The sequence below is a fragment of the Tyto alba genome, unplaced genomic scaffold (genome assembly GCF_018691265.1).
Source record: "Tyto alba isolate M040663 unplaced genomic scaffold, T.alba_DEE_v4.0 Super-Scaffold_40, whole genome shotgun sequence".
Lineage (NCBI taxonomy): Eukaryota > Metazoa > Chordata > Aves > Strigiformes > Tytonidae > Tyto > Tyto alba.
In genome coordinates this window covers 13,061,517-13,088,908 of record NW_024881316.1, presented here as the reverse complement: position 1 = coordinate 13,088,908, position 27,392 = coordinate 13,061,517, and the positions used below count along the sequence as shown (strand labels likewise).

The following is a 27,392-nucleotide window of genomic DNA, read 5'->3' as shown; positions in this document are numbered from 1 at the left end:
CTTCTGAAATTGAGATAGCTTTTGAAATTGAACAGAAGGAATTTTATGGTTACAGTGACCAAAGCTAGCTAATGATTTAGATAGTTTTCAGATGTGGACTGTTAGTGGTACTATAATGCATAAGACTCTGATTGTTGGTATCTGTCCCTAGGCCCTGCCATCCTAGAGGATGTATTGATTGAAGTGTTTCGAACGTTATACACACAGTGCAAAGCAGAACTGGAACTTCGGGCAGAACCTTCTTTCAACAAAGACCATACACAACTAAGCAGGTGAATAATGAATATAATGTATTTTGTATTAAATAATATATCTTTTTGTTGCCGCAACCATGACTATGAAGCACGTGGGACTGTGACCTGGTTTCTTCATGATACAGGATCCATTGACATTAATGGCAACTTCTGTGTTCAGTGCAAAGGTCTGAAGGGCTATGGTTTTATTATTATTATTTTAGTATTTACCACATGTTTTATTCTTTATTCATGACAAAATGCTTGCTCGATACAGCTGGAAGTCCATGTGCCAACGGTACAGATTAGTTGTGGCGTTCTTTACGTCTGTGTTATTAAAAAAATAAGTGCATTACTGAGCTTTCTTGTAAAGTAAAAATGAAGAGTGCTACAAGACAGCCAGAGAGGGGGGGAAAAAGGAGTTCCAAGTTGAATATCTTAAAAGGTGGAGAGAAGAGGGAAGTTCAGAGCTGGGGGGGAGAAACTACTGTAAAAATGATCATGGGAAAGCAGATCTATGAAAAATGTGGTTAGAAGACAAATACTGAAGAAAAGGATGGAGAAGAAACCTAGCGAGTGTGAAAAGACATTGATATGAGGAGCCTGAACCCTAGAGCAATAACCACCGTAGGGATGAGGGGAAGATAATTTTTCAGTGTTAACTGGCAGGGGGTAAACTCAGGGTGATGTGTAGTTAAATAACTCAGAAATGAATTGTAAAAATAGAAAACGTTCTTTTTATTTTCTTTCAGCAAACTGAGAGAAAACAAGAAAACAGCAGAATTGATTAAAACTGCCAATCTTCTTTTTAATTCCTTTGAGCCTTATTATATGTGGGATTACATAGCTCGTTGGTTTGAAGAATGTTGCAGGTAGGTTATAATACTTAATCTCTGTATGTGTAAAGCTGAATTTGACTTTTGTTTTATAAGCTTTTTTTCCTTCAAAGTTGTTGTCCCTGTCCCTTGACAGCAACAAGAAGTGTTGGCTCAGGGGCTCAGGCTGGACTTTAAGAAATTCTTTGCTAGGAACATAGTGCAGCAATGGGAGAGGTTATCGAGGAAGGCTTTGGAGCTTCCTTGGGAGATTTCCAGGACTCTGCTAGACAAAACTGTGGATGAATTTATTTAGTGTTTTTAGCAGTCCTGCTTAGCATGAGAGGTCAGGCTAGATGAAATCCCTTCTAACATGTCCATGACTTAATTTTTGTGTATTGGACTGAATTGCTAAAGTAAAGAAGTGCTCTACAACCAGCTAACAAACAGGGGAGAATTTCTCTACATACAAGTTGATGTTACTGTAAGCATGGACACCAGATTGCCATATTAGTATATAAATGGAATCTGAAGAATGTTTTCTGTATTTTTTTCCACATGAGCTGCTGTGTTACGCAAGTTATTGTCTTCCTGTCTAAAAAGATACACCATGAAGTGAAAACATAACCAGTTGATTTTAAACTGTGAATTTGAGAGTTACCTTTATATCACCTAGTCTGATTGCTAAATCACAGTTTTTACTTTCAAAGAGATTTAGATATCCCCCTGAATTTGCCTTGGGCTTTTTCTTATGATTTTCCCCCAGTAAAAATTAAAAATAGTATTTCTTGTATCTAGTTGTTTTTTTTTTTTTTTTTTCCCCATCTAAGTGTTGCTCACTGCTTTTGAGTCTTTTCTCAAAGCTATTTTTGATGAGGGGCTCAGTGAGTTGAATTCAAGTCATCCTTTATGAGGTATGACACTTGAAAAAAATCTGAGTAATTTATGAAGTGGTAGATTTTTCTGGGTAGGAGCACAGAATATGGAAAAGAATTTGTGTTATAACTTACACAAAGGGACCAATTCACTGAACTGTAAAACAGGTTGCTAGTTTTATGAAGAGAATTATCTGTTGTTAGAGAGATACAGTAACCCAGTGGAGGTGTGAGTTGAGTGCTACTTCTCAAACATAGATTACTGACAGAATGCAATTTAAATATGATTTAAAAAATATTTTTAAAATCTTTTGATAAATACTTTCACTGTTTCAGACTTTGTTTTTGTAATGCTTCTATTATTTAAAATAAATCCTTTTTTCAGTCCTGACATACATGTTCATGAACCCTCCCAAAACAGAGGGATTAGTATAACTATTGCTGAAAATGTGATACTGCCCTTGCCACCACCCCCAGCAGAATAAATGAATTGGAGAAACAAAATATTATTCATTTGTTCATATTCTTTGCTTGTAATATTGTCAGATTGCAACATGGTTTCACAGGGCATTTGTGTTCTGTCTTTCTTCACTCGGCAATAAAACTCATCAGCTTATGCATTCTTGTCAGTAGTGAAACAATGGGGTCAGCTGAAGTAGACATTTAGAAGAGCTTGTTTTGTTTTCCTCTTGCACAGCTTTGAAGTTTCATGGGCCTTTTATTTCACTCTTGGTTGTCTTTATCTCAAGTGCTTAATGCCTTGGGTTTAATTCTCTTAAAATTACTGTGCTTCCATTAACATGATCCCTTAATTCTATTATAGGTGCCCATGCTCATGCTAGTAAATATTGCTGTGTATGGGGAGTCACAAATGCATTTTTCTGTAGCCTGAATTTCCTTATTTAATGAATGAAGTCTGGTTTACAGTGAAAGGCTGTTTGCTGCTTTTTCTGAAAGCATGCAGTGGGGCCAAATGAGCTACTTAAGCAATCTCTCATTTTACTCTTACTTGCTTGTAGGGATTATCCCTGATGTGTACAGCTTTGCATTAAGTTACCAGAACATTGGTCAATGTAAGGGAGAATGAAAAAATACTGTGAAACCTTATTTGAATTTTGCAGGAGGACATTACATGCCAGACTTCAAACTGGAATTGGAGGTGGTAGTGAGCAATCTGAGTTACCCCTGACAAATTTCTGCTTGTTAGTGGATTTTTTATTGGATATAGTTTCTTTGGTAAGAATTGCTTTATTTGTTGCTAATACTGGGATTCTGTATACTTATAGTCTATAGAAATGTTATATATGCTTCATTAATTGCTGAAAATATATTGCCATAAATTGGTGACACCTTTAGAAGAAGTTTTGGGTTCGTTGTATGATTCTTGATAGACTGGTTGGGTATAACCAAAGTGTTTTTTATGCTGCTTATACCTGAAAATTTTTGTCTTTCCTCAATTACCTTTCTCTAAAATTACACTGTATTCGTTATAAGTATAGTCTTTTGTAGTTTGATATGCTAGTTTAGATGTGCAGCTTTCTTTTAAGGCTCCTTTGAATGTCATGGTAAGATGTATCTTCTTTTTCTGTTGGCATTGCTTAATGTAGCAAAGACTGTTGGAATTGTTTTTTCTATACCTGTCTTTCCTCAATTCTTTGCTTTCTCATTTCAAAGCCTACTAGAAGTATGAGAGTGCTGTGTCAGGTATGGCAATCAGCCTGTTTTCCCTTTAGTTCTTAACAAATTGTTTATCTTTCTTTCTTAAACTTTTATATTAAGGTTATTAAAATAATAGCAGTAGCATTCTTTAGCCTTATGTTATGTAATGTGTTGTGTAATGAACAAGATGTAAAATTCTGAAAAAAAGCTAAATATATTTCTATTTGTTGATTACCCAACTGTAAAGTTAATTTTGTAATTTTTTTTTTTGTAAGTAAAGCATGTATTTCTTATGCTTGGATATTAAGATATCAATTTTCCTTCTTCCATGTTCCGTGTGTTTAGAACACAGTTAAGCAAATGATAGATACCACTGTTATAGAAGATAACTTTCAGGGTGGAATTTGGTGTTTAAAATTAATGAGTTTTACTATTATTTTGCTAGGAGACTTACATAGAAATACAGACAGAACACTTGCCTCAGCTGTTGCTCAGGATGATTTCTGCATTGACGAGCCATCTTCATACTTTGCACTTGTCCGAACTTACTGATTCTCTTAGACTCTGCTCGAAGATCCTTAGTAAGGTTCAACCCCCTTTGCTATCTGCTGGTACAGATGGTATCCTGCAGCTTCCTAGTGGACACAGCAGCTCCATCAAAGAATGGGAAAATAAAAAGGTAACCGGTTATGTTTTGCAGCATCTTGGAAAAATACTTCCTGTGTGGAAAGGAAAAGTGGGCTTTCTACATCTGTGTTGAACCACCTACAAGTCTTTGATTAGATTTAGTTTAATATACAATACATGTGAAACTTGAATCACCAAAAGAAATTGTAATTGTGCACTTTGTTGTGGTAAAAGGTCTTGATTCTTAAGGGGTTTTATCTAGTTTTAATATTATACATGTATAAGTCACTTCAGAATCACAGCCTAAGAATGAACTAATCAACTAAGGGTTGAAGTTGTAATTCACTGCAAGAGCCTGATCGTGTAGAATAACTGGACTCAAAAGAATTTTCCATTTTCTTTACATATCAGACATGTGTAAATTCTTCTCTCACCCAATATATGTGCATCGGTTATTTTACTGTCACTGTTAATTTCTTATAATTATTTAATAAAGAAATAGAAGAAACAGACCAGCCAGCAGCTCTTTCTCTTTTAACATTGTCTAGTTTGGTCTATGCCACTGTGGCTCTGTAAGGTATGTTAAGTGATGTGCCCTGAAATCCTTGTTCTCCAGCTGAAGAAACTAGAAGAACATGTTAGAATAATTTAGACTGGAAGTGACAGTTGCAGGTCACTGCTCAATTCAGGTCTGATTTCAAAGTTGGATTCTACTTTAAAAGTAGGTCTGGCCACTCAGGATCGTATCGTTTTAGTTTTGAATATCTCCAAGGATGAAGAATCCATGACTTCTCTGTGTGGCTTGCTTGTTTGCACTGTGTTATTGAATCAGAATGTCGTTGTTGCAGCTTGTGTTCGTTGCCTCTTGTTCTTTCACTGTGGATTTCAGAGCATGCCTTCATCTTTTCAAGTACCTAATGGGAAGTCACAGACAGCAATAGAGACACCTTCTCCCCCTCCACAACTCTTAGCATTCTTAAGACTGAGCAAATCCAACTGTCTGAGCTTTCTTTGTCAGATGATCCTGGTGTGGCCTTCCACTGGAATTTCTCAGCACATCAGTGTTTGTTTTATACTACTGAGTGCAAACTTCGACACAGTATTCCAGATGTAGTCTTAAAACTGCTGAGCAGAGAGGGCTAATCACTTCTCTGGACTTGCTGGCTATGCTTTTCCTAATATGGTCCTGTATGTAGTTGGCCTTCTTCACCAGAAGGGTCTGCTGGTGGCTCATGTTCACCTTATCCATTAGGACTCTCAACATCCATTATGAAGGATCCTATACTTATTCTTTCTAGCCAGCTGACACCTGACTGCTTTTGTTCTTTTGCCCCCCCCTTTTTTTTTTTTTTTTATAAAGCCTGTTTTGATCAAATTATGTTGCCCTTTGAACCTTCAGTGGCCTTTTTCTTTCAATTGCAACTGACTCTTACATGGCCATGGCTTCTGTTAAGAGATAAAGTGAAATTAATTGCCATGTTTCTGATCTCTTTTACATTGTATTTTATAAGACAGGGTCACCCTTTATATCTTTCCAACACTTTTAGTACATATGAACACCGGAGACAGCGAAATCTATCTCAAATTTTCATTTTCATTCTTACTCCATCTGTTGTAAAGCGAAATGTAGTTCACCATATGTAATGATGTCACTGGTTTTATTTATTCATGAAAAATTTATTCAGTTTTTTAAATTATGCTCAAATTCTGTATTTAAGGCAGGTAGTGATTAGGATGTCAGACAGCAAGACAACCTCTGGGCCTGTTAGATCTCAGGCAACATCTGCCATCGCCGATAAGATATCTAGATGAGAAGTACGTGGTCATGTTCATTCCCTGCATTTATTCTGTGATCCATGTATTTCTGTTTAAGTTGTTTCCCTGTTCACCTCACATTCTCATCAGGAAGCAGACACTGTGCTACAGGTCATCAAGACTATAGTGGGTTAGAGCAGCCCAGAAAGCCACTATGGGTTCTTCTTGAGTAGAAATCATTCATCAGATTTGTGCATATTCTGAACTGATAAAGAATTAAGATGTATGAGTCATGGAGAACTGTTGTTGCTGGAGCAACCCTTCTTTCTTGTTTCTAGGAGATGATTTTTTTTTTTTTCTTTCTAGTTGCAAATGGTTAGCAGGTTTTAAATGAAAGCTTATTTCTTCTTTTATATTTATAACTTTGTATTTGAAAGAAATCCCCAAGTTCTAAATCTTGGGAGGGGTATATAAAAAGAAAGATGCTAGTTCAAGTTTTACCACGTATATATATATATCTATGAATTAAGAAATTGTCTATTAAATGTGGATGGAATCTTAAGTCAGAAAGGATAAATTTTATTGAGAGGTTGAGCTGCTTATTAGTATAAATGTGGAAGTGGGAAAAATTATTTTTTAGGTTATGAAAGATTTTATTCTTCGTTTACAGCTCCACAGTTTACTTTTTTTAAGGTGTTTTGACAACTTGTAGTTGTAATAAATGACACTGACCTACCTTCCTAATGAGACAAAACTGTAACAGTTGTGGTGGTTCTATCAATAGTATATCTAGACAGTTATTAGGTTAAAATAATTTAATATCTAATGTGATTATTTGCTTGTACAGTGGGAAATTCAAAAGCATGTTGAGAGAAGTATATACTTTTTCCTGCTCTCTCAAATCTTCCCTTTCTTCTTGGCTGACATCTTTTTGTCTTCTTTGCCTGCAGGCATTTCTTACTCCTTTATGACTGTAGCAGTTTCTGATTAACAGATAAATATCTTGGCCTTTTCTAGAACATACTAAAATCTAAAGTATTAAAAGAATATTCCTAGCTAAAGTGACCATAAGCAACATAGTTCAACGTCTTCCTTCCTGCTGGAAGTGAGGGGTTTTCTTAAATGTATGCATGTTTTGGTTTATGATGATGTATAAATTAATAATACCTCTGCCTATGCATTTCAACATTCTTTCATAAAAAAAGACATGATTGTGTTATGAAGAAAATGTTAAAAGCAAGGATATTTAAAGTCTTTCACTTGGTAAACAATGCTATCTTTTTTTTTTTTTTTTTATAGTTAGCTTCATCTGGCAAGCTTACTAAAACACCAAACATCATTTTGCATAAAACGTGTTTATATGAATAGATGTAAAACTGTGGAATAAATTTGTTGCTTTCAAGTGGAGAAGCAAATAAGTATTTTCTCACTAGGACCTAAATAACCCATTTTGAACAATCATTAAACTTTTATCTTGCTCAGGTGCCGTCAGTTTCTCTTGAAAATCCCAATGATGTGTTTGAAGATGGTGAAAACCCTCCGAGCAGTCGATCATCAGAAAGTGGATTCACTGAGTTTGTACAATACCAGGCAGACACAACTGATGACATTGACAGAGCACTGAGTGAAGGTCATGGTGCACCTGGCATTCCTATTATTGGTAGCACATCCTCAGAAACTGAGACAGCATCAACTGTGGGGTCTGAGGAAACCATTGTGCAGCCTCCTTCCATAATGACACAGGGGACAGCAACTCGAAGTGGGAAAACGATCCAAAAGACTGCAATGCAGTGCTGTTTGGAGTATGTCCAACAGTTTTTAACCAGATTTATCAACCTGTATATCATTCAGAGTAATTCCTTGTCTCAGCCCTTAGGGGCAGAGCTTCCTGTAGACCCCACCAGAGAGCAAGGACAGACCACAAAATGGGACAGAGAATCACAAGTTGATGCTAAGGGGAAGAAAACAAACAAGAAAAAAACACCGAAAGAGTACCTTCCTGCCTTTATTGCTGCTTGTCAGCTGTATCTTGAATGTTCAAGCTTTCCAGTTTACATTGCTGAAGGAAACCGTACTTCCGAATTACATCCTGGGAAGCCTGAAGTTGGTAAGCTGCAATCTTCTTTGTTATTTGCTTTTTTTTTTTTTTTTTTTTTCTTCAAAAATTTTGTAGAGTAATAGTATTCCTGCTCTCTGTGTGTTGCTGTTTGCTGTTTCTCTCAGAAATGTAAGTTTCCTTCTGTATCAATTGCTTTGTGTTTTGGAAACTAAACTATTTTTTCATAAATTTTAAGAATAATGCTGGCATGGGATTTGACACTAATTAATATAGGGCTTACAAATATAAATTATGCAAACTGAAGCCTGAGGGTAGAACCTAGGCTTTTAGATGTTCGTCTTTACTGTGTGGATACACAATGTTTTCTTTGTCATATTTTGTAATAGCCACAGTTGACATCAAGTATGTTTTTAGCTTCATTTTGGCAATTTTGGATTGATGTGCACATTGATCACTTCATGCAATACACAGAAATTATAAGCTTCTGTCCAATAAAAATCATACCAGACAAGAAATTAATTTTACTTTGCTCCTATTAAAGGAATAGTTCTTGCATTAGAACTACAACTACAATAACTACAGCTGCATTAGAAAAAAAAAAAAAATGGTAGGTTTTGTAAAGTGTGAATGTATGAACAGATACGTGAACACATTCAGATATACAGATATAGAAATGTGATTAAAATGTTGATAGTTCTGGATTACTGTAAAATGTGACATTTTAGATGGACAATCCTTTTTACAGTTTGTAAAGTCTTCGATTCACAGTTCTAGTGTTGGTTCCACTTCTGGTCTGTAGCTTGAGAGTTGCTGCCTTAAAATGATATCATGGTGGATATGCTTGGACCATACAAGAAACAGATACAGCAATTTTGGCTGCTGTCACAGTCATCTTCTGTGATTTTGTTTTTTCTAGGAAACTTCATGGTTGCAGCTTTTTGTTCTTAACCACAAGTTTGAAAAATCTGCTAAAGGCTAAGCGGTGGGAACTGCTTGGAGATTAATAGTTTTTTTGGCTTTTTGGAAACAAACATGTTAATTTGACATGACTGCTGCTTCTATTCCTGTAGTCTAAGATGTGTTGTGCATGTCTTCATTATGCAACCAGGAGCAGAGTATATCTGACTTTGTGAGATCCAGACATATCAAATATTTATGTCAATTGAAGGTAGCTTTGTTACAGCTGTTTATTAATTAAGGGTATTACAAAAGGTAGCACCCCTTTAACATTCTAAAAGATCTAGCATGGAGTGTTTGAGCTTCTATAGCATGACCCTGAAAAAAGTGATTTTTTTTTTTTTTTTTTTCTTTTTTCTTTTTCCCCCTCCCCAAACACTAGCAGCCTATAGATGAGTGGGGTGGCAGAAAAATAAAAATATTTCAAGTCATCTGTTTGCTTATTACTTTCTTGTGGCTATAGCACTTCTTATTATTGCTGCCTTGTAAACTCTAATGCAAAAAGCCTGTAGAGCTTTAGCAGCATGTGCCTTGTATGAAGGCAGGGATTCTAGGAATCCTTTTCACTTTGTTAAATGGCTTGGATTTGTGTTGCTCAATCATCTGAACCTTCCCATAGGTGATGTTCCATTTGCAGTCTATTAAACAGTGTGACTTTGAGGAATAAGCATAAATTGCAGGTGACTGAAATCAATGGAAAGGATTTTGTTCCAGATGTAAAGATCTGTTGTACAGCATGGCAGGACGGGTGGGAATTGAGATGGGAATGGGACTGTGTAGCCGCCCCAGGAGTCCCGCTTTCCATAACAGAGAATGCTGGTGGAACAGGGAATGGCAGAAGGTAGTTACCATAATTCACACCCCAGCCTTTTCTTCACCTATTGATAAGGTTTTCTACTGCAGAAGGGGCTGTTTCTATTGAAGGGTTACTAAATTCAGAACATGTTTTTGATGGGTTGTGTTAGTCATGTGACCCAATTGCCTCTAATCAACAGTGAGAGTCATCAGTCTGTTTATTTAAAGGAGCCAAATTAATCTGATATTGAAAGAACACAATTGTGCTTAAATTTTGCTGTATGCAAAAATGTAATTTCTCAGAAAATGCATGCTATTTTTAATTGAAGAAATTAAAAAGGGAATGGTATCATATTAATATGCTCATATTAATGCTTATATCTGTTGTAATGCTTAACGCTAGAACATTATGTGGAATTGTTAGGTATATTTAAGCTCCAATTTACACTGCAAAATTAACTATTGTGGGTATAAATTAGAAATTACGTCATCCTTAATTCTAAATAGATTCTGCGTGCCTAGTAGATAACACTTCTTCACTTGTGTCTGATTCTAGAAGCATTTGCCTATTTTAGGAACCTGATCAATAGAGTCCTTTCAAAGTTTTAAGAAAAATTACTTTGTTACCTCTCAAAAGGGTGTGTTATTCACATGCAGAGTTGACTGAACTTGAAAAACACACTTGCCTTATCAAGCCAGTGTACGGTATTAAGTGAGGGGATGGTAAGAAGGTGAAAACAATCATCTACAGTGAAAGCAGAGTATGATCTAACAGAATCAAGTTTCTGCTACCCAAAACATCACTTATCACAAATACTTTTAAAGTGTTATCTGGGAATTTGCTATTTTGTCAATTTAAACTTCGTTTATATATATAAATAATATACGTAAATAATTATGGATATATGTTATAATATCTATATAATGTGGCATTTATATTATATATATATATATATATATATATTTAAAAATACTGCAGTTTATTCCAGACTAGAAATTACAGTGTTAAGACTTGATTGCTGGTAGAGAATTTCCTGAAGGAGGAAAGTCAATGAAAGGATATGGAAACTACTAGAAGTCCAGTTTTGTCTGAAACATGAAATCATGTGGATGCATTTCCATAAAATTTATTTTTCTGTTTCTCGTTCAAATTTTCCTGTTTATTTTGCTTCCTAAATGTTTGAAGCAGTACCATTTTGCATTCTTAATTAGATTATTTTCAAGATAGATATTACAAGAAGTATCTTTCTCCTGCATACGTTTTCCTAAACCCACACAACAAGCAGGTTGAAATATGAAAGACAAAGAACAATTGTGCATATGGTTATGGGATTTAACAGGAAAAATTCATAGTATTTAAAATGGTTAAATGAATGTATAATCTGTGATTTTTTTATTTCAGACTGTGAACAAGTACAGCCTCCACTGTGGCTACAGACTTTAATGAATGCTTGCAAGCAAGCAAGCGATTTCAGTGTTCAGGGTGTTAGTATTTCCCTTGTGATGGACCTGGTTGGATTGACTCAATCTGTTGCTCTCGTCGCTGGAGAAAATCTGAACAGCGTGGAAACAGCTCAGCCTCTTAGCCCTAACCAGGGAAGAGTGGCTGTGGTCATCAGACCTCCTCTTACTCAAGGCAATCTGAGATATATGGCTGAAAAGACAGATTTCTTCAAGGTACAATGCAGTAGCTGCTTGTTGTTTTCTTTAGACTTCTTTCCCTCACTGGTGAAGACTGACCATCTTGGCCAGTTTACCATCCTTGGTATGATAAACCAAATTTTCTTGCTTGAGTATTTTGATAGCAGCTATAACCTGTGTTAGACTCTAAATGAAAATACGTAATAAGTTTTCCCAATGTGCTTGTCTTACTGACTGCTTGGGTGAAAATATTTGTTTGAATTAATATTTTAAAAATATGAAACCTGATTGAATAGCATCATTAATTAGCAAAAGTATGAAACCAAGATGTATATAATGTAGGACTCCGGTAAACCACAGCCTCTGCATTTCTGTAATTTATGTAAGAAATCATTTACAGAAGATAATCATCAGCAGGTATATTGCATAGTTATATTTCAATTAAAATTTATTTCTAGAAATGCCTGTGAGTTCTGACTCCTAACGGGAATTTTTTATGTAGTAAGTTATTGCAGTGTTTCAAACAGTTCCTCATGCTCATACAAACAAAAAAACAGTTTTATAGATTGTTGGTCATATGGTGTTATCAGATGTAATGTCTCCCATCATTGCATAGAGCTCAACGTAGTCTAGAGCAAAGCAAGTCATGATGCTCATTCACTTGTCTCTTGCAACTTTTATTTTCATGTACAAAGCATATAGCTTTAACTCTTTGGGACCAGCTGGGTGATGGAACTCCTCAGCATCATCAGAAGAGTGTGGAGCTTTTCTACCAGCTGCACAACCTTGTTCCATCTTCTAGCATTTGTGAAGATGTTATTAGTCAGCAGCTGACTCACAGAGACAAGGCAAGTTGGTTGTATGTTTACTAAAAGATGTGTTAAGTATATAACTATAGAAATATAATTAGAAAAATGACTTGGTGCCTCAGAGAAGGGCATAAATAACTTGAGTATTGAAAGAAGAGTTGCCTGTATGTTGTTTGTTTCAAACATTAAAAATACCTTTATCTTTTACTTATATGCAGAATGGCAGATTTGTCCACCCTCTGACACTGCCACCCTTTTTCCTATATTCCCACTGGCAAGAAACCTTAACCTTATGTCTGTAGCACTTGAGCCCTGTTCTCGTGATGTCTTGGTGTTTCACAAACCTATAAAAAATGTTTGTAATGGTCGTAATTGACTATAGATTGTCTAAACTCCATTCCAGTTGTCCTTACCGCTCTTCTTTCCCTGTACATCTCCATCAAATCTAAGCACACTTTCTTTTGCTGTGTCCTAACCAACTGTCGTTTAGTCCTCTGGTGTGATCCCTCCTATTTAATTCTTGCATCTTGTCTAATAATTTGCCCTAATATATCATCTAGACTTTCTTCTTCCTTTCTTCCACATAACTTGAAGGAGCAACAGCCAGATTATTGCCATTGCCATGTGTCTGTTGCTTTTCTTGATAGTGGGATTGGATTAATTCTTTAAGACTGTCATGTGTGGTCCCCTTTGTTTTTCTATCCTTTTGCTTTCTCTCTTCTCTCTCAGCTGAAGTCTCCTTTACTGCCTCTTTCTTTGTGTAACCACTACTTTTTACAGTTTGAGATCTGTTTTCAATTCCTTTCTTTTTCTGTGAGACACATCCTTATGAGTCTCCTGCATCTGATCTTAATTTACTGCTTCAACCTTAATTCCCTTTCTCTTTTAAGCAGCAGTGAAATATGGAGATTTTTTTGTCTTTCTGACCATCTTTATTTATTATCTGATTCTGACTCTTTTTCTAAGAGTTAATGTAAATATAAGACAAACGGTGACTTGTAATTAATAAGATGTTATTTTATTTCCAGGTCTCGAGCTGTGCTATATATTTCTGAGCTCCATCTTCTGATACTTATATTGGTTAATTATTTCCAGCTAAAGTGTTTCTGTTGTTCCCCTGTCGGGAAGCAGAAGAATTGCAATGACTAGATAATTTCAATGAAGAGGCTTCTGTACAATTCTTCTCCAGTCTCATGCAGCCCCCCTCTTCTCTAATTATTTGTTCCTAAAAAATTTGAATTCTGTCTGTTTCTGCCGTGTTTTCCAGTACTTGAGGGCAACTAATGTACTGTTCTAACTGTAATTGCTGGTTTTCTGTGCATCTGTCTTTGGGAAATGTGCTTGCCTACTCTGACAAGGCAGCTGGGTTGTGAGTTATCTGTTCATTTCTTTGCAGAGTGCTGCTCTTCTCTTGAAGATCTTTACTTTCCATCTCTGTCTCATGTCAAAAGCCATGGATTGTAATTTGAGCAGAACCTCTCAAGTGATGAGAGAGCTGCTTCTTTGTCTCTGACAACACTGTTTGGTTTCTTGTTATTACTTTGTCACTTGTCCTGTCTCCTGTTCTGCTACCACAGGTTGTAATGTTTGCTCATGACCCAACTTAGTGGATTTGTCCCATTATTTATTTCTGCTCAGAGGTTTCTTATATCACTGCTGGCCGTTTTTTCAGAAGTGATCTTGGCTATCCTATTGATTACTTTTGTTTTGCTATTAGTTTAGCTAATGCAAGTCAAGTAGTATTTTCAAAATCTTGCGAAGCTGGCAGATACTCAGATTGTTAACAAACAGTGTTTCTTTTAGGTCTGTGATAAGCCTCTCTAGTTTCATGCTAGACAAAGGGGGATTTTCAGCATTCAGCAGCAGACTTATGTAGGAAAGTTTATCATTTATCAAAAGTTATGCTCTGCTTTCTGATATATAAAGCACACACTTAGCTATTACTATTGTTATAAGGAGTTCGATTTGTCATGACAGGTACTCCATATATCTTTTATTTTTTGTTCCCCTCCCCTAGCAACTTGTTTCAGATAGAGGCTGTCAGTTTGACATTTGAGTTGAGGCCTTTGTAGTGCTTTAAATTTTAGATATGTGAACTGTTTTCACAGCCCCAACAGAATGAATGATAGGGAGTTACTTGCTTACACACTCTGGCAACTCATGGCTGTGTGACTTCAGAAGCAGTTACCTTTCTGCCTTTCTACCAGAGCGTAACAAGGTCAACAACACTGAATGTGAGCCAGTCTGTCAATCAATGCAGTTCGCAGCTTGGCATATTGATAAAACTGCCGATGGCTTATAATTTCATTTATTAGGCTGGTCTGTGAACTGCTGTGACTCTGGATGTCGCATTTGCTCATTTCTGCCAACCTTACTGTGAAAACATTAATTTCTTACATCTTCCCAGCATGGATTGCAAGGGCTTACGTAGATTCATCTGTATGTGTTTTGAGAATTGGTGTTTTTACTCTTTATTCAGAAGATGTTAGTGAATTGTTTTGTGTAACTGTATATATTTTGCAGCAGTGTTGTGTTTTTGTTTTGTTTTGTTTTTTTTTTTTCTGGTGAGAAGCATGTTTTTTCTAAATGCATGTGTACTTGCTTTACTTTACAGAATGATGCGGTTTCTCTTACGTGGTTTTTTTTTTTTTTTGTTTTAGTTTGTCTGATGTGATCTGTCTTGTGTCCTTCCTGTAACTTTCGGTTTTTATAGCTTTTACTAATATTTTCATTATTGTGGCAGATACTGGTTGTGGTAACTGTTGCAAAGCTTCTTAAGCTGTATGTTGTAAATTAAGTCTGGAAGTATTCCAGTATGTTCTTAAAATATATGCTTACAGGGAATAAACGTAGGTATATTTACCTCAAATCAGAATGAGACCAAACTAAAAACTGTTAATGCCACTATGATAACTGAAAAATCTTTGTCCTCTTGTATTTGTTTATCATGTAGTAATTTAGTTTAAGACCACATGGTATCTGAAAGTAATTTTGATGTTTTATTCAGTACAACAGTCCTGATTACTGTGCTTTGCTTGTTCACCCCTACAACTGCTTAGTAGCTTCCTTGTCTCTTGAGTAAAGCTGATTTTAATACAGGTACCCATGTATTTGTATCATAGCATGGCATTTACTGTTGTTTACAGCCTTGCTGGAATAATTCTTTGCCTTGAATAGCCACAGTAAAAGTATCCTGGTTTGGGCTGGAATAGAGTTGATGTTCCTTTTTAGTAACTTGAATAGGGCTGTGATTTAGATTCAGCATTGGGTTTGGTATGAGAAGAATGCTGAGAGCACACTGATGTCTTCAGCTGCTGCTGAGATTTCAAGGACTCTCCGACTCCCCACGTCCTGCCCGTGTGCCAGGGCACAGGGAGCAGGGAGGGAGCACGGCCACAGCACCTGACCCAAACTGGCCAGTGAAATATTCCATATCATGGAACGTCATGCTCACTGTATAGAGGAGGGGTGGTTGGGAAGGGGCTCGCTCTCTCTCTCATTTCCGGGATTGCGATTGTGGGATCTTGGTGTTTCAGGATCTGTAGCCGGGAACGGGCTGGGGATTGGTCAGCAGGTGGTGAGCAATTGCATTGTGCATTGCCTGTTTATATTTTCTATTGCTGTCATTGTTTTCATTTTATTACCATTATTAAACTGTTTCTATCTCAACCTGCCAGTCTCCCTTCACCCCTCCAATTCCCTCCCCCATTCCCAGGTGGGGGGAGGGTGGGTGAGCAGCTGCAGGGTGGTTGGCTGCTGACCAGGCTCAAACCATGACAGAAAGGCATAAAAATTGTTACTTTAATACCATTTTCACCATTAAATATTTTGCATATTATTACTAGCCATTGGAAGTCCTTTGGGCTGTGAGCAAATAAAACTCTTATGCCAAATTTAACTCTGGAACTTGTTAGTGATGAACTCTGCATCATATCTAGCTAAAAAATTCTTAAATCTCTTCCTGAGCAACTTAATTTCATTCCCTTATTTCCATGGATACTGTGTTTAGTCTCATAATTCCAGACACTATCTCTAAAAATTTCTCTTCTCTCTGGCTCTGTATGCTTGAGTTCTCATTGAAAAGCTTGCATGTTTCTTCCTGCTCTGTTCACGACCTCTTCTAGTAACTTGATACATACAGATAAACTCAGTGAAAACAGAGCTATGTAACTTCAGAGAGTAAAAGTAGTGTTGTTCCAAGCTATCACATTGTTTAAAACTTCAAGCTAAACTTTGAAACTACGCCAGCTAAGATCAAGATGGGGAGAATCCTTTCATGCTACTAAATTGTTCAGAGACTTATTGCTTCCTATGACTGTTTTTAATGTTAGAAAATAGGATATGAATGCATCGTCAAAAAAGTTAATTTTAATAATTACATTATACCTTTTAAACTGCTGTATACATTTTTTTTTTTTTCGGTTCTTATCAGAGGCTGTTGTATTCTCATAGTTCTAATTAATAATTTGGTCCACAGAAAGTAAGAATGGAAGCTCATGCAAAGTTTGCAGTGCTATGGCATCTCACCCGTGACCTTCATATTAACAAGTCTTCTTCCTTTGGCCGTACCTTTGACAGGTTGGTGATTGCAAGTATGAATCAGATGAAATAATTTTGCTTCAAAATATTTAACTACACTATACTGGCAGCACAGAGTGTTTAGAAATTGGAGAGCTACAATGTAGCTGTAACAGCAAGGAAGGAGAACAAGAAATGAATTTGTGTTAGACAAAATAGTTTTCACAATGACTATTATATAAGCTGTAAATTTTTCTCATAGCTGTAGGATGGGAATGGTCACATGATTTATTGGCTATTGCTGTGGTTAAAATATTTGTGGATATTGAGCATGGTATCTGAGTTCTTGCTGTGATTTGGTAGGAACAAAAGCAGGAGAGATAAGTCATCTCAGAATTGAACTATATGAAAACGGGAAGTAACAGTAGAGCTAAGAAAGCTTAGAACAAAATTACAAGTAAGAACTAAGATATGAAAGTTCTTTTGTTTAATCTATGTGTTTTGTATAAAAATGTTATTTATGGCAAGAAGCAGAGGATTTCTGTTTTGTATTCTGGTATCAGACTACCTTCGTAGAAAAAACTGGATGATCCAGATGCTGAACTAGTCTTGTCTTCCTCAGCTAGCACAAATGTTATGGAAAAGTGCTTATTTAAATTTCCTAATATATACTTAGCTGTACAAAGTGGAGTAAAAAGATAGTTAATAGCTTGATAATGTCATTCATTGCAGAAGTTGTGACAAATTCTGTACATACAGCTAAGAGCTTATGAACGTGTTCTAATGGAGCATGTAAAACAGTCAGTAGAATTCAGACTCCCAATACATACATATTTTTTTTTTCCCCCAAGTCTGGAAAGGACTCTAGAGGCTAAAACTATTAAAGGAGAAAATAGTGACAGTAGGAAGTGCTGAATTTGTCAAGTACATTTCTCCTCTCTGTTCTCGAGGAAAATATCTTTGAATAAGTTATCTTCTTTTTTTTCCATGCATCTGTGTGAACTGGCTTTTAAGGTTTTATCATTTTGTACTGTGCTTAGTAAGCAACTAAAGCTTTTTATGCTAGTAACTTTACAAATATTTGAACTGACTATGCAACTGCTACTAGTAGAGCAGCTGTCTTAACTGACTTTATTACTACTTATTCCTGGCCATTTCTTTATTAGGCTAGACTAAAATACAAAATGTCAGGTTGCAAAGTTTGGATTCCAAAGAAAATACTGTTTTATATGGAGAAGATACTGGAGTATGTACTGACATGCTGAAATTTATCATATATCATATTAAAATGGGATTATTCTGGGAGTCATGTAGAATTTGTGCTAGGTTCATTCTTCTTTCTATTCTAGATCTTTGTTTATCATGCTGGACAGCCTTAATAGCTTGGATGGTTCTACATGGTCAGTGGGACAAGCCTGGTTAAATCAAGTGCTTCAAAGACATGATATTGCAAGGGTTCTTGAACCTTTGCTTCTACTGCTTCTCCATCCAAAAACTCAGAGAGTTTCTGTTCAGCGAGTACAGGCTGAATGTTACTGGACTAAATCTCCCTATCACCCTGAAGAAGAAAATGAAAAGCACTTTATGCAGAAGTTTAGCTGTGCTGATGGTATGTACACAAGAAGACTGTAGGAAGTTGCTTATTTGGTTTCTTTGTTATTTACATGCAACATCAAAAATGTAGTAGGAATTTTTGAGGGTAACTTGTAAAACAAAGTGCTTGAGTAGCTACTGTTTATATGTGCATCTGTGCATATTTTCTCTAATTCATGATATTTGGCACACTCAAACTTGAAAGTTTTATTGTTCTCAAATTAAGATGACATGTAGGTATTTTAATGCAGAGCATTTTCTTATGTTTTACTGAACTTCAGTAGAATTTAAGAATATAACTTAAAGCTTAACAAAGACATTAAATGCTTTTATGAATTAGGACCACTGATGTGGGACCGCCTGAAAACATGATAAGGTTTGAAGGTGTTTGCATGTATTGTGTAATTTTAGTAGCATACTAATAATTTTTTGTAATGAAAACACAAGCAGATAAGGCTGCATAAGGTTTCATGGGAGAATTATGAGAATTATGTTGTTTTGCTAAGGTCTACTGCTAAAGTAATCTTGCTTTGGTTATGTAAATGTGTGTCATTTGCATATTAACATTATCTTTTTTTTTTCTGCTGTGAAATACACTATTTACCATACCTTTAATTTGAAGCCTCAAAGTTTAAATTCTAAATTTTAATTCTAAATTATTATTCTGAAGAACAAAATATTATGTGTATAATTTCTTTGTGTGTTTTTCTGTAAGCGTTTTCCCACGTGCCTGTAAGCCAAGGACAACTTATTATACCTAAAGCCGGCAATGAAAAACAACTTGCTATGGATGAAATGGAAAACTTCAGCCTGACTGTCAACCCTCTGAGTGACAGGCTTTCCTTGTTAAGTACCAGCAGCGAGACCATACCAATGGTTGTGTCTGATTTTGACCTTCCTGACCATCAAGCTGAAATGCTGCAGAGTTCTGACTCTGGCTGTTCACAGTCATCTACCGGAGACAACATCAGTTATGAAGTGGAAACAGAAAGCCTGAGTGCTCAAGATAGCTCTCAGACTCTGAGAGAAGACTCACCTGATGAAATTGTGCAACAAGTGGTTACAGATCTTATATGCAAAGTTGTAAGCGGTCTTGGAGAAGAGGCTGAACCAGTTAAACATAGTCTACACTCTGAGGATACTTCATGTAAATTCAGTCCTTTGGATAACTCTGTAGAAGTGACAAAAAATGAAGATCAGAATATCCAAAGTAGCCAGAGTAGTTTGCTTAGTAATGACAGCTCCCAATTGCTATCGGCCTCAACTGAGACTGGACTTGAGAGCTTAAGAGATGAAATTTCAAGAAATAACTCTTCACCCTGCATTGCAGAAAGCCAGCAATCCCTCTCTGATCTCACTCTTGCTTCCACTGAATCAAAGTCCAGAAAGCGAAGCCACAGTAGTATTCAGTTCAGCTTTAAAGGAAAGCTACCAGAAAAAATATCAGAAAAAGAAACAATTGTTAAAGAGGCTGGCAAGCAACCAGGTGCAAAACCTAAGGTGAAAATAGCCAAAAAGAAGGATGAAGAGAAGAAGAAAGCACAAACAGAAAAACTTAAACAAACAAACATCTTCTTTAGTGACGGTCTTGATTTAGAAAACTGGTACAGTTGTGGAGAAGGAGAAATTTCAGAAATAGAGAGTGATGTGGGGTCCCCAGGAATGCGAAAATCTCCCAACTTTAATATCCATCCATTGTATCAACATGTGCTGCTTTATCTCCAGCTGTATGACTCTTCAAGGACACTGTATGCTTTTTCTGCAATTAAAGCAATTCTGAAAACAAATCCTTCAGCTTTTGTAAGTGCTATCTCCACTACCAGCGTCAACAATGCATACACTCCTCAGCTTTCATTGCTCCAGAATCTTCTAGCCAGGCATCGAATATCTGTTATGGGCAAAGATTTTTATAGTCACATCCCAGTTGATTCTAACCACAACTTTCGGAGCTCTATGTACATAGAAATTCTTATCTCCTTGTGCTTATACTATATGCGGAGCCACTATCCAACTCATGTTAAAGTAACCTCACAAGATCTAATAGGAAACCGTAATATGCAAATGATGAGCATTGAAATTCTGACACTTCTCTTTGCTGAGCTGGCAAAAGTGATAGAAAGCTCTGCAAAGGGCTTTCCTAGTTTTATTTCGGACATGTTGTCCAAGTGCAAGGTTCAAAAAGTGATCCTGCACTGTCTGCTATCTTCTATCTTCAGTGCACAGAAATGGCACAGTGAAAAGATGGCTGGAAAAAACGTAGTGGCTGTAGAAGAAGGTTTCTCTGAAGACAGCCTGATAAATTTTTCTGAAGATGAATTTGACAATGGTAGTACTCTGCAGTCACAGCTTCTAAAAGTACTTCAGCGGCTGATTGTGCTGGAACACAGAGTAATGACTGTGCCTGAGGAAAATGAAACAGGCTTTGACTTTGTCGTAACGGACTTGGAGCACATCAGTCCCCAGCAGCCGATGGCTTCTCTTCAATATTTACATTCCCAGCCAATAACCTGCCAAGGCATGTTTCTCTGCGCAGTGATACGAGCTTTACACCAGCACTGTGCCTGTAAAATGCACCCCCAGTGGATTGGCCTTATCACTTCTACGTTGCCTTACATGGGAAAGGTTCTTCAAAGGGTGGTTGTTTCTGTGACTCTTCAGCTCTGCAGGAACTTGGATAATTTAATTCAGCAGTATAAGTATGAAACAGGATTATCTGATAATAGGTATGTGTATGTAGAGGTGTATAATCTTTTTAAGCAGATTTGATTGTGTTGAATTACTTTACAGCCCATTTTTAAAAAAATCAATCTCTTATTTTAGGCCTCTCTGGATGGCATCCGTTACTCCCCCAGATATGGTTCTTACTTTATTAGAAGGGATCACAACAATAATTCATTACTGCCTCCTGGATCCATCTACACAGTATCATCAGGTAAACTTACCTGGGTGTCTGGGAGGTTCCTATGCAGTACATACCAAATAAAGGACTGTGATTACATTGGCAGATGTGAAGATCTGAGTAGGAAAAATACCAAATACATTGTCTTAGCTATAAGTATGTGTTTTATTGATAATATATATATCTCAAGCAGAAAAGCAGTTTTCTACTAATTAGACTTTTAAGAGAATAGTCTTTGATTGTTTTTTTGCTGTTGTTGTTTTGTGTTTTGGGAAGTTTTTCTGTTACCTTGAAATAACTAAAGTAGGAATTCCTTAACTTTTAGACCTCTAAAATGCCACTTTTTAGAGCTGGCTTTGTTTTGTGGAACTTTCCAGACTGATACTTATCCTGTTACTTTCTGGCTGGACTGTGCTCATCTTGCAGTATGTCAAAACATTCTCTTCCTGCTCCTTCTGTACATTCACAATTTTTAGTCAAGAAATCTTTTTAGATCTGATATTCTGAGCATAGTCTCTCTTAAGAATTTGGCCCAGATTCTGCAAGAAAATTTTTGTCCTGTTCTCTCTGCAACCTTATTTTTGTCTCTTATTTTTTCAGATCTTATACCCCTGTGCCTTCTATTCATTTAAAAGTAACTGAAAAATGGGTTTTGACTGGGCAAGTAAATAATTTTGCCTAGAGTATTAATTATACCTAAAATTTTGAAATAACTGTTTTGCAAAGGTACAAAATAGCCGTAAACATGAGGCCTTATATGTTCAGAATACATTTTATATTGTACAACTGAGTCATAGTTAAATAATCTTTTTATTTCTAATAGACTTAAAACCTGTACATACTATAAGAATTATTGAAAAACTGTTCTGAAAAAGAGTTAAGGTTGAAGTCTTCTATGTCCATTAAGTCTCAATTTATGCTATTTTACTTACGCTATTTATGTAGATATTTAATGCTCTTTCTCCCCTCTCCCCTTCAAATCCACTAGCTTTTAGTTAATGTAGATCAGAAGCACTTGATTGAAGCACGGAATGGGATCTTATCTATCTTGCATATGATCATGTCTTCTGTGACTTTGCTGTGGAGCATCCTTCACCTTGCAGATTCTTCAGAGAAAACTGCTGCTGCTGCATCCATTACCACTATTAATCTTGGGTCAACAAAGGTCAGAATATCAGGGATAATATCATTTAAGTTCTTCATTAATACCCTCGTCAAACTGAATGTAATTCCATTTCCTTAAATGTAAATTGAGTTTTAATACCTTTTGTCCTCATCTACTCACCCATTCCTCAAATAAGGCTTTTATAAATGGGTATTGAATCTACTTTTAAATTTGAACGTATCAGTTCAGCCCAACAGTGGCTCACCTCTTTGCTTTCTACAGAGAAAATGAAATACATCCTGAAAAAAATTTAAGCCAGCCTTTTATGCCTCAAAAGATAGAAAATATTAATGTAAAGTCTTAAAAAAACCCCTCTCCTCTTAAAACATCTAGTATTCAGACACTTATGAAGTAATTCCTTTATTCATTCAGTTCCCATACAGTGATGTCACTGCACAAGGAAATGTCATAGCAGGTAGTGAGTTAGTAATTGTAAAGAAAAGAACCTGGGAAGGGATCAGATAGGACTGTACTGAGAACGTTGCCTAGCCCTCTCACTGGAACCAGTTCAAACTTCTTATATGTCCCATTATTAAATAGGAAACTGTCATTTAAATTTGAAATGTTTTAAAATAAGATTTCCCGAGTTAATTTGAATACAATCAGATACTGTGGTGATGCTGTGTTACATCTGTTTCAACCTTTGCCATTCTGGTTGAAGGAATAAAAATGTAACTTATCTAAGACTCTGTGTCTTTGCACAGACAGCATTCATGCTCATATTTACACTGCCCATAGGGTTTTCTACTTGCTGAAAGAAAGGAGGCATGTACTTGATGATGTCCTATAATATTACGCTGCTTCTGTGAAAAAAGGCTAAGCTTTTGCACTCTGGTTAAGCATTAACTCTCCGTTACATCCCACCTTTTCTTTAATTTACCCAAATCTGTAGTATTCAAAAAAGCATTGAACACATCCTGTATATGAAAAAGTCCAGTTGGAATTCAGCTTGTTCAGTGCAGCATCAGGATGGGTTATTTTATTTTTTTACCTCATTGCTTTTGGGTAGTGCTTTTGTAGTTGCCTTGTAGTTGGTGGACTTGGTTAAAAACACATGAAACTGTGAAACTCTACAGAATTATGTCCAAAGTATAAACAAGCTTTTTAAGCTTCAGTACAACTAGGTTGCTTTGACAGCCACATTCTTGTCAAAGTGCGTAAAGTGTATCGTCAAGCTCTGGGGTCATATATAGCAGTTTCCTGCAATCTTAGACAATTCCTGCTGAAACATCTCTGACCAAGGTAAAACTGGCTTTCAGAAAACAGGTAGAAAGTGCATTTTTGTCTGAAATCTTCCTGTCATAGAAAACAGGTCAAAAAGACAGCTCAGGAAATACATGTCCTGACCCAAGTGTGCCTCAATAACTTCTGACATGCTTAAAAAAACACATTATTAAGAGTTTCAACAGTGAATATTTGTTTCCCAGAGTAGCGTGTTCTTCATTTTAGGATTTCCCCACCTCCCCTACTTCTTTATTTCACTTGCTACAAAGTAAGTCCATCACTGTCTGTGACAGACATGAACATTATCTTCCTTTCTTCTTCCTAATTATTTTGTACGCATTTGATAACTGTTATATCTCCACTTACATGTTTTTCTCCTGACTACATACAAATCCATTTCTGCCCCTTGTAGGTCATGTACCATAGCACTAATCTTTCTTTTTACAGTTTCTGTTCAGTTTGTGGTACATTTCTTGAAGTAAGGTGTCCAAAACTGGACATGGTATGTGGTATCTTCTTTCAGGGGAAATATGTAATGTCTTTCATGAGGTGTTGATATTTATGAATGCTCTGTTCCCCTTCCTTGCAAAGTCATCATGGTGAGTATGTGATCCCCTGTAATGCCAAGACTTTTTCCTGTAGCACTGCTATATAAATAGTTTCTCATCCCAAGTCACTGAAGTTCTTTATCCCTTCTTTTGCATGCAAAGATCAAGCCTTTATTTCAGCTTATCTTTTTTTCAGGATGCTTTTTGAATTTGTCAGATCATTTTTAGTTCTGTACCTTTCTGTCAGTTGCTTCCCACTTCATTACCATTTGCAAATTTTAAAAGAGTATTTTCTTTGCTTGTCATAGTCATGAACAAAACAATTGAAGATTACCAGATGTAGAATAGATCTTTGTGAACCCTCCGAGTTCCTCCTTCCATTTTTGTAAAAGTTAGTGATAGTTACCATCCGAGTATGGCTTTATAGCTAGCTGTTTTGAATATAATGCTGAGGTGCTTATCTAAAGGTGTGTGTGTTCTGCTTCCTCATTTCAGAATTTGAGGCAGCAGATTCTTGAACTTTTGGGTCCAATTTCAATGAATCATGGTGTTCACTTCATGGCTGCCATTGCATTTGTATGGAACGAAAGGAGGCAAAACAAAAATACTTCTAGGACAAAGGTATGTTTATACTGCAGTGGTCGCTTCAAATAGGGGCAATAGCTTTAAGTGATTTCGAAGCAGTAAGGAGAAAATTCAGATATGCCAGTGAAAAAAATACATAGTATGAAATATGGAGAATATTTATATTTCTGTATACAAGCAGCTGTACTGTCAGGGAGCTACCAATTTATGCTAGAATGGGATAATCTTCCTGAATTCTTCAGGAAGAGTAGGTGATTCCAAGTCTCTAGATGAACTATTAGTTACTAACATTTCAATCCCGTGAGGTCAGCTGCCTTACTTTTGCCATAGACATTGTCTGCGGCAATAATCTATGACATGCATTTGATTCTTTTAGGTTATTCCTACAGCAGGTGAAGAACAACTTCTACTGGTCGAGCTAGTTCGCTCTATCAGTGTTATGAGAACAGAAACTGTTATACAAACAGTGAAAGAAGTTTTGAAGCAGCCTCCAGCCATAGCGAAGGACAAGGTATGAAAACTGTAGAGATGCTAATGATTTATTTAATGTCCTCTCACTGAAGCTTAGAAGACTGATGATATGGATACTTCACAAAGCTGAGCAGTACAGTGTAAAAATGTTCATAATATCTAATAGATGGATGAACTTTTGGAGAAAGTCATACCTCCTCATGTCATTACCAGAGTCCTGTTTACTACTTCTGTACAAGACTGATTTTCTGGGGATGGGCAGCTTGCATTAGGGAAACAGATGCATAACCTAGCACAAAGTGGAGGGTTATTTTCAGGTGGGAGAGGGAAGTGGGGAAAAGAGGGAATAAAAGAAGAGAGAATAACAACTTTATAGAGATGCCTAAACAGACATTTGTAACATCCTGTTAATGAATTAAGCTATATCTTCAGACACCGCACTAGCATTATAACATCGTCAATTTTGCCCTGGCACATGAGGGAAAAGTCACTTTCTTCTTCCTGATGACACAGGTTTCATATCTTTTTCTAGAAACATCTTTCCCTGGAAGTCTGCATGTTGCAGTTTTTCTATGCTTATACTCAAAGGTGAGACAAGAATTTAAATTTTATTTCTGTCATCAAGAAGCAGATGGACAATTTGAATATTTTTGCATATTTTTATAATCCCTAGGATGAGAAATAGCCTGTGTAGTATAAATCATAAAGAAAGAATCGTTTCAAACTGTAGGCGTCATAAAAGAGGAAGGGATTCACTTTGCAAGTTCCCTAGTTCTCCATCACCACTCTTCCCCGACCTAGAAGTCCTGCAGGAAATATGCCTCCTGCCCAGGGAAAGCTGACCTTAATTGTGCTATAACTCATTGGTACCACTCCAATCTTGGACTGTAAAGCCTGTCTTTGAAGTACACTGTTCTTCTTCTGCCTTTTCGTAACGACTTGATGTAGCCACCTAGTATTAAATAAAAACCCAAAGAATCTGTATGAATGTTGATTCACAATATCTGACAAGAGAATTGTGAGGTAGAAAGAAAATAGGGAATGCCTGAGAGATGATGCTGTTTTCATTGCTGTCACTGCGCTCTCTCTTAGGATTCCAGTGACCAGCTTAGTAGACAGCTGGGCAGCACTGCTGCTTCTGCTAAAAGATTCTATCCAGGTTGGTCTTCCAGCTCCAGGACAATTCCTCATACTTGGGTAAGTGCTCTTGGTATTTGTAGTTTCCAGATAAGCTCAAATGTAAGCGCGTGAAATCATACTGAAGTGTTAGTGTTTTCAAATCTCTATCACTTATTTTTGAGTGGTAAAGCTATTGCCTGAGTTCTGTAGGTTTTATCAAATTAGCTTCCTCTGAGGAATGTTTACATATATTAAATGTTATATTATGATATAAGCCATGATCTTACCTAACTGATTATTTGAGTGATTGAGGCTCTTTAAACAGTAGGTTTAAGTTTCTAATTTTTCTTAGAAAATAACTACGATTACGATTTCTTAGGTATGTGTAGAGTTGCAGCCCGCTAGAAAGGATTAATTCCCAGCACGAAAGCTGTTTGTGGAGTGTTAGAAATAAAATGTTGAATATATAGACAATCATATAGCTTCAAGGACCATTCTCTTGAACTTCTGGAATTTATCTTCCCTACTAAACTGTCTCTAAAGATACTTTTGTCTGTAGTCTGGTAAAACATTTTCTTGATAATTTTGATCATACCATAATAGTTTAACTTAAGAAACTTGAAAGGATGTTTTCTAGAATATTGATAGGTAGCGATGACTGATAGTTTAGTAAGGAAGTATTGTGCATGTAAACTTCTTCAGATTTGTCCTAGCTCTTAAAATTACTGTGCAATGTATTGTGAGAAGAAAATCCATATCTACCTCCATGTTTTTTTCAGTGTTCTTAATGAGTTCATTATGAAAAACCCAAGCCTAGAGAATAAGAAAGATCAAAGAGATCTCCAGGTAAGAAATTTGTTTTATGTATGTCTCTGAAATTATTGAACAATAAATGCTTGAAGGTACTAGAATTATCTGATATATCAGTTCTGTAGTCTGAAATGGCCCTTTACTATCTTCTACTTAATAGTATTTATAATCTGTTGAAAAAGATCTCATTTTCTGTGGGGTTATTAATCACTGATAATCTAGAATAGAAATTATT

General features: G+C 36.3%; 1 protein-coding gene across 11 annotated transcripts in view; it reads left to right on the top strand.

Annotated features, from left to right (window-relative positions):
• The window catches only part of DOP1A (DOP1 leucine zipper like protein A), a 73,240-nt gene that overhangs the window by 32,417 nt on the left and 13,431 nt on the right, over positions 1-27,392 (top strand). For 8 of the 11 annotated variants that reach the window (XM_042803637.1, XM_042803636.1, XM_042803642.1 and 5 more), the window contains exons 10-27: positions 152-272; positions 986-1,105; positions 3,045-3,159; positions 3,598-3,627; positions 4,028-4,261; positions 7,447-8,071; positions 11,178-11,452; positions 12,112-12,264; positions 16,703-16,803; positions 18,093-18,352; positions 19,052-21,059; positions 21,157-21,268; positions 22,224-22,400; positions 24,668-24,793; positions 25,134-25,268; positions 25,761-25,816; positions 26,321-26,425; positions 27,127-27,193. In XM_042803637.1, the coding sequence (XP_042659571.1) occupies positions 152-272; positions 986-1,105; positions 3,045-3,159; positions 3,598-3,627; positions 4,028-4,261; positions 7,447-8,071; positions 11,178-11,452; positions 12,112-12,264; positions 16,703-16,803; positions 18,093-18,352; positions 19,052-21,059; positions 21,157-21,268; positions 22,224-22,400; positions 24,668-24,793; positions 25,134-25,268; positions 25,761-25,816; positions 26,321-26,425; positions 27,127-27,193 (4,820 nt within the window). Of the gene's footprint in view, positions 1-151; positions 273-985; positions 1,106-3,044; positions 3,160-3,597; positions 3,628-4,027; positions 4,262-7,446; positions 8,072-11,177; positions 11,453-12,111; positions 12,265-16,702; positions 16,804-18,092; positions 18,353-19,051; positions 21,060-21,156; positions 21,269-22,223; positions 22,401-24,667; positions 24,794-25,133; positions 25,269-25,760; positions 25,817-26,320; positions 26,426-27,126; positions 27,194-27,392 lie in introns of those variants that run through there. The other 3 variants (XM_042803643.1, XM_042803640.1, XM_033002741.2) reach the window with 2 other exon arrangements.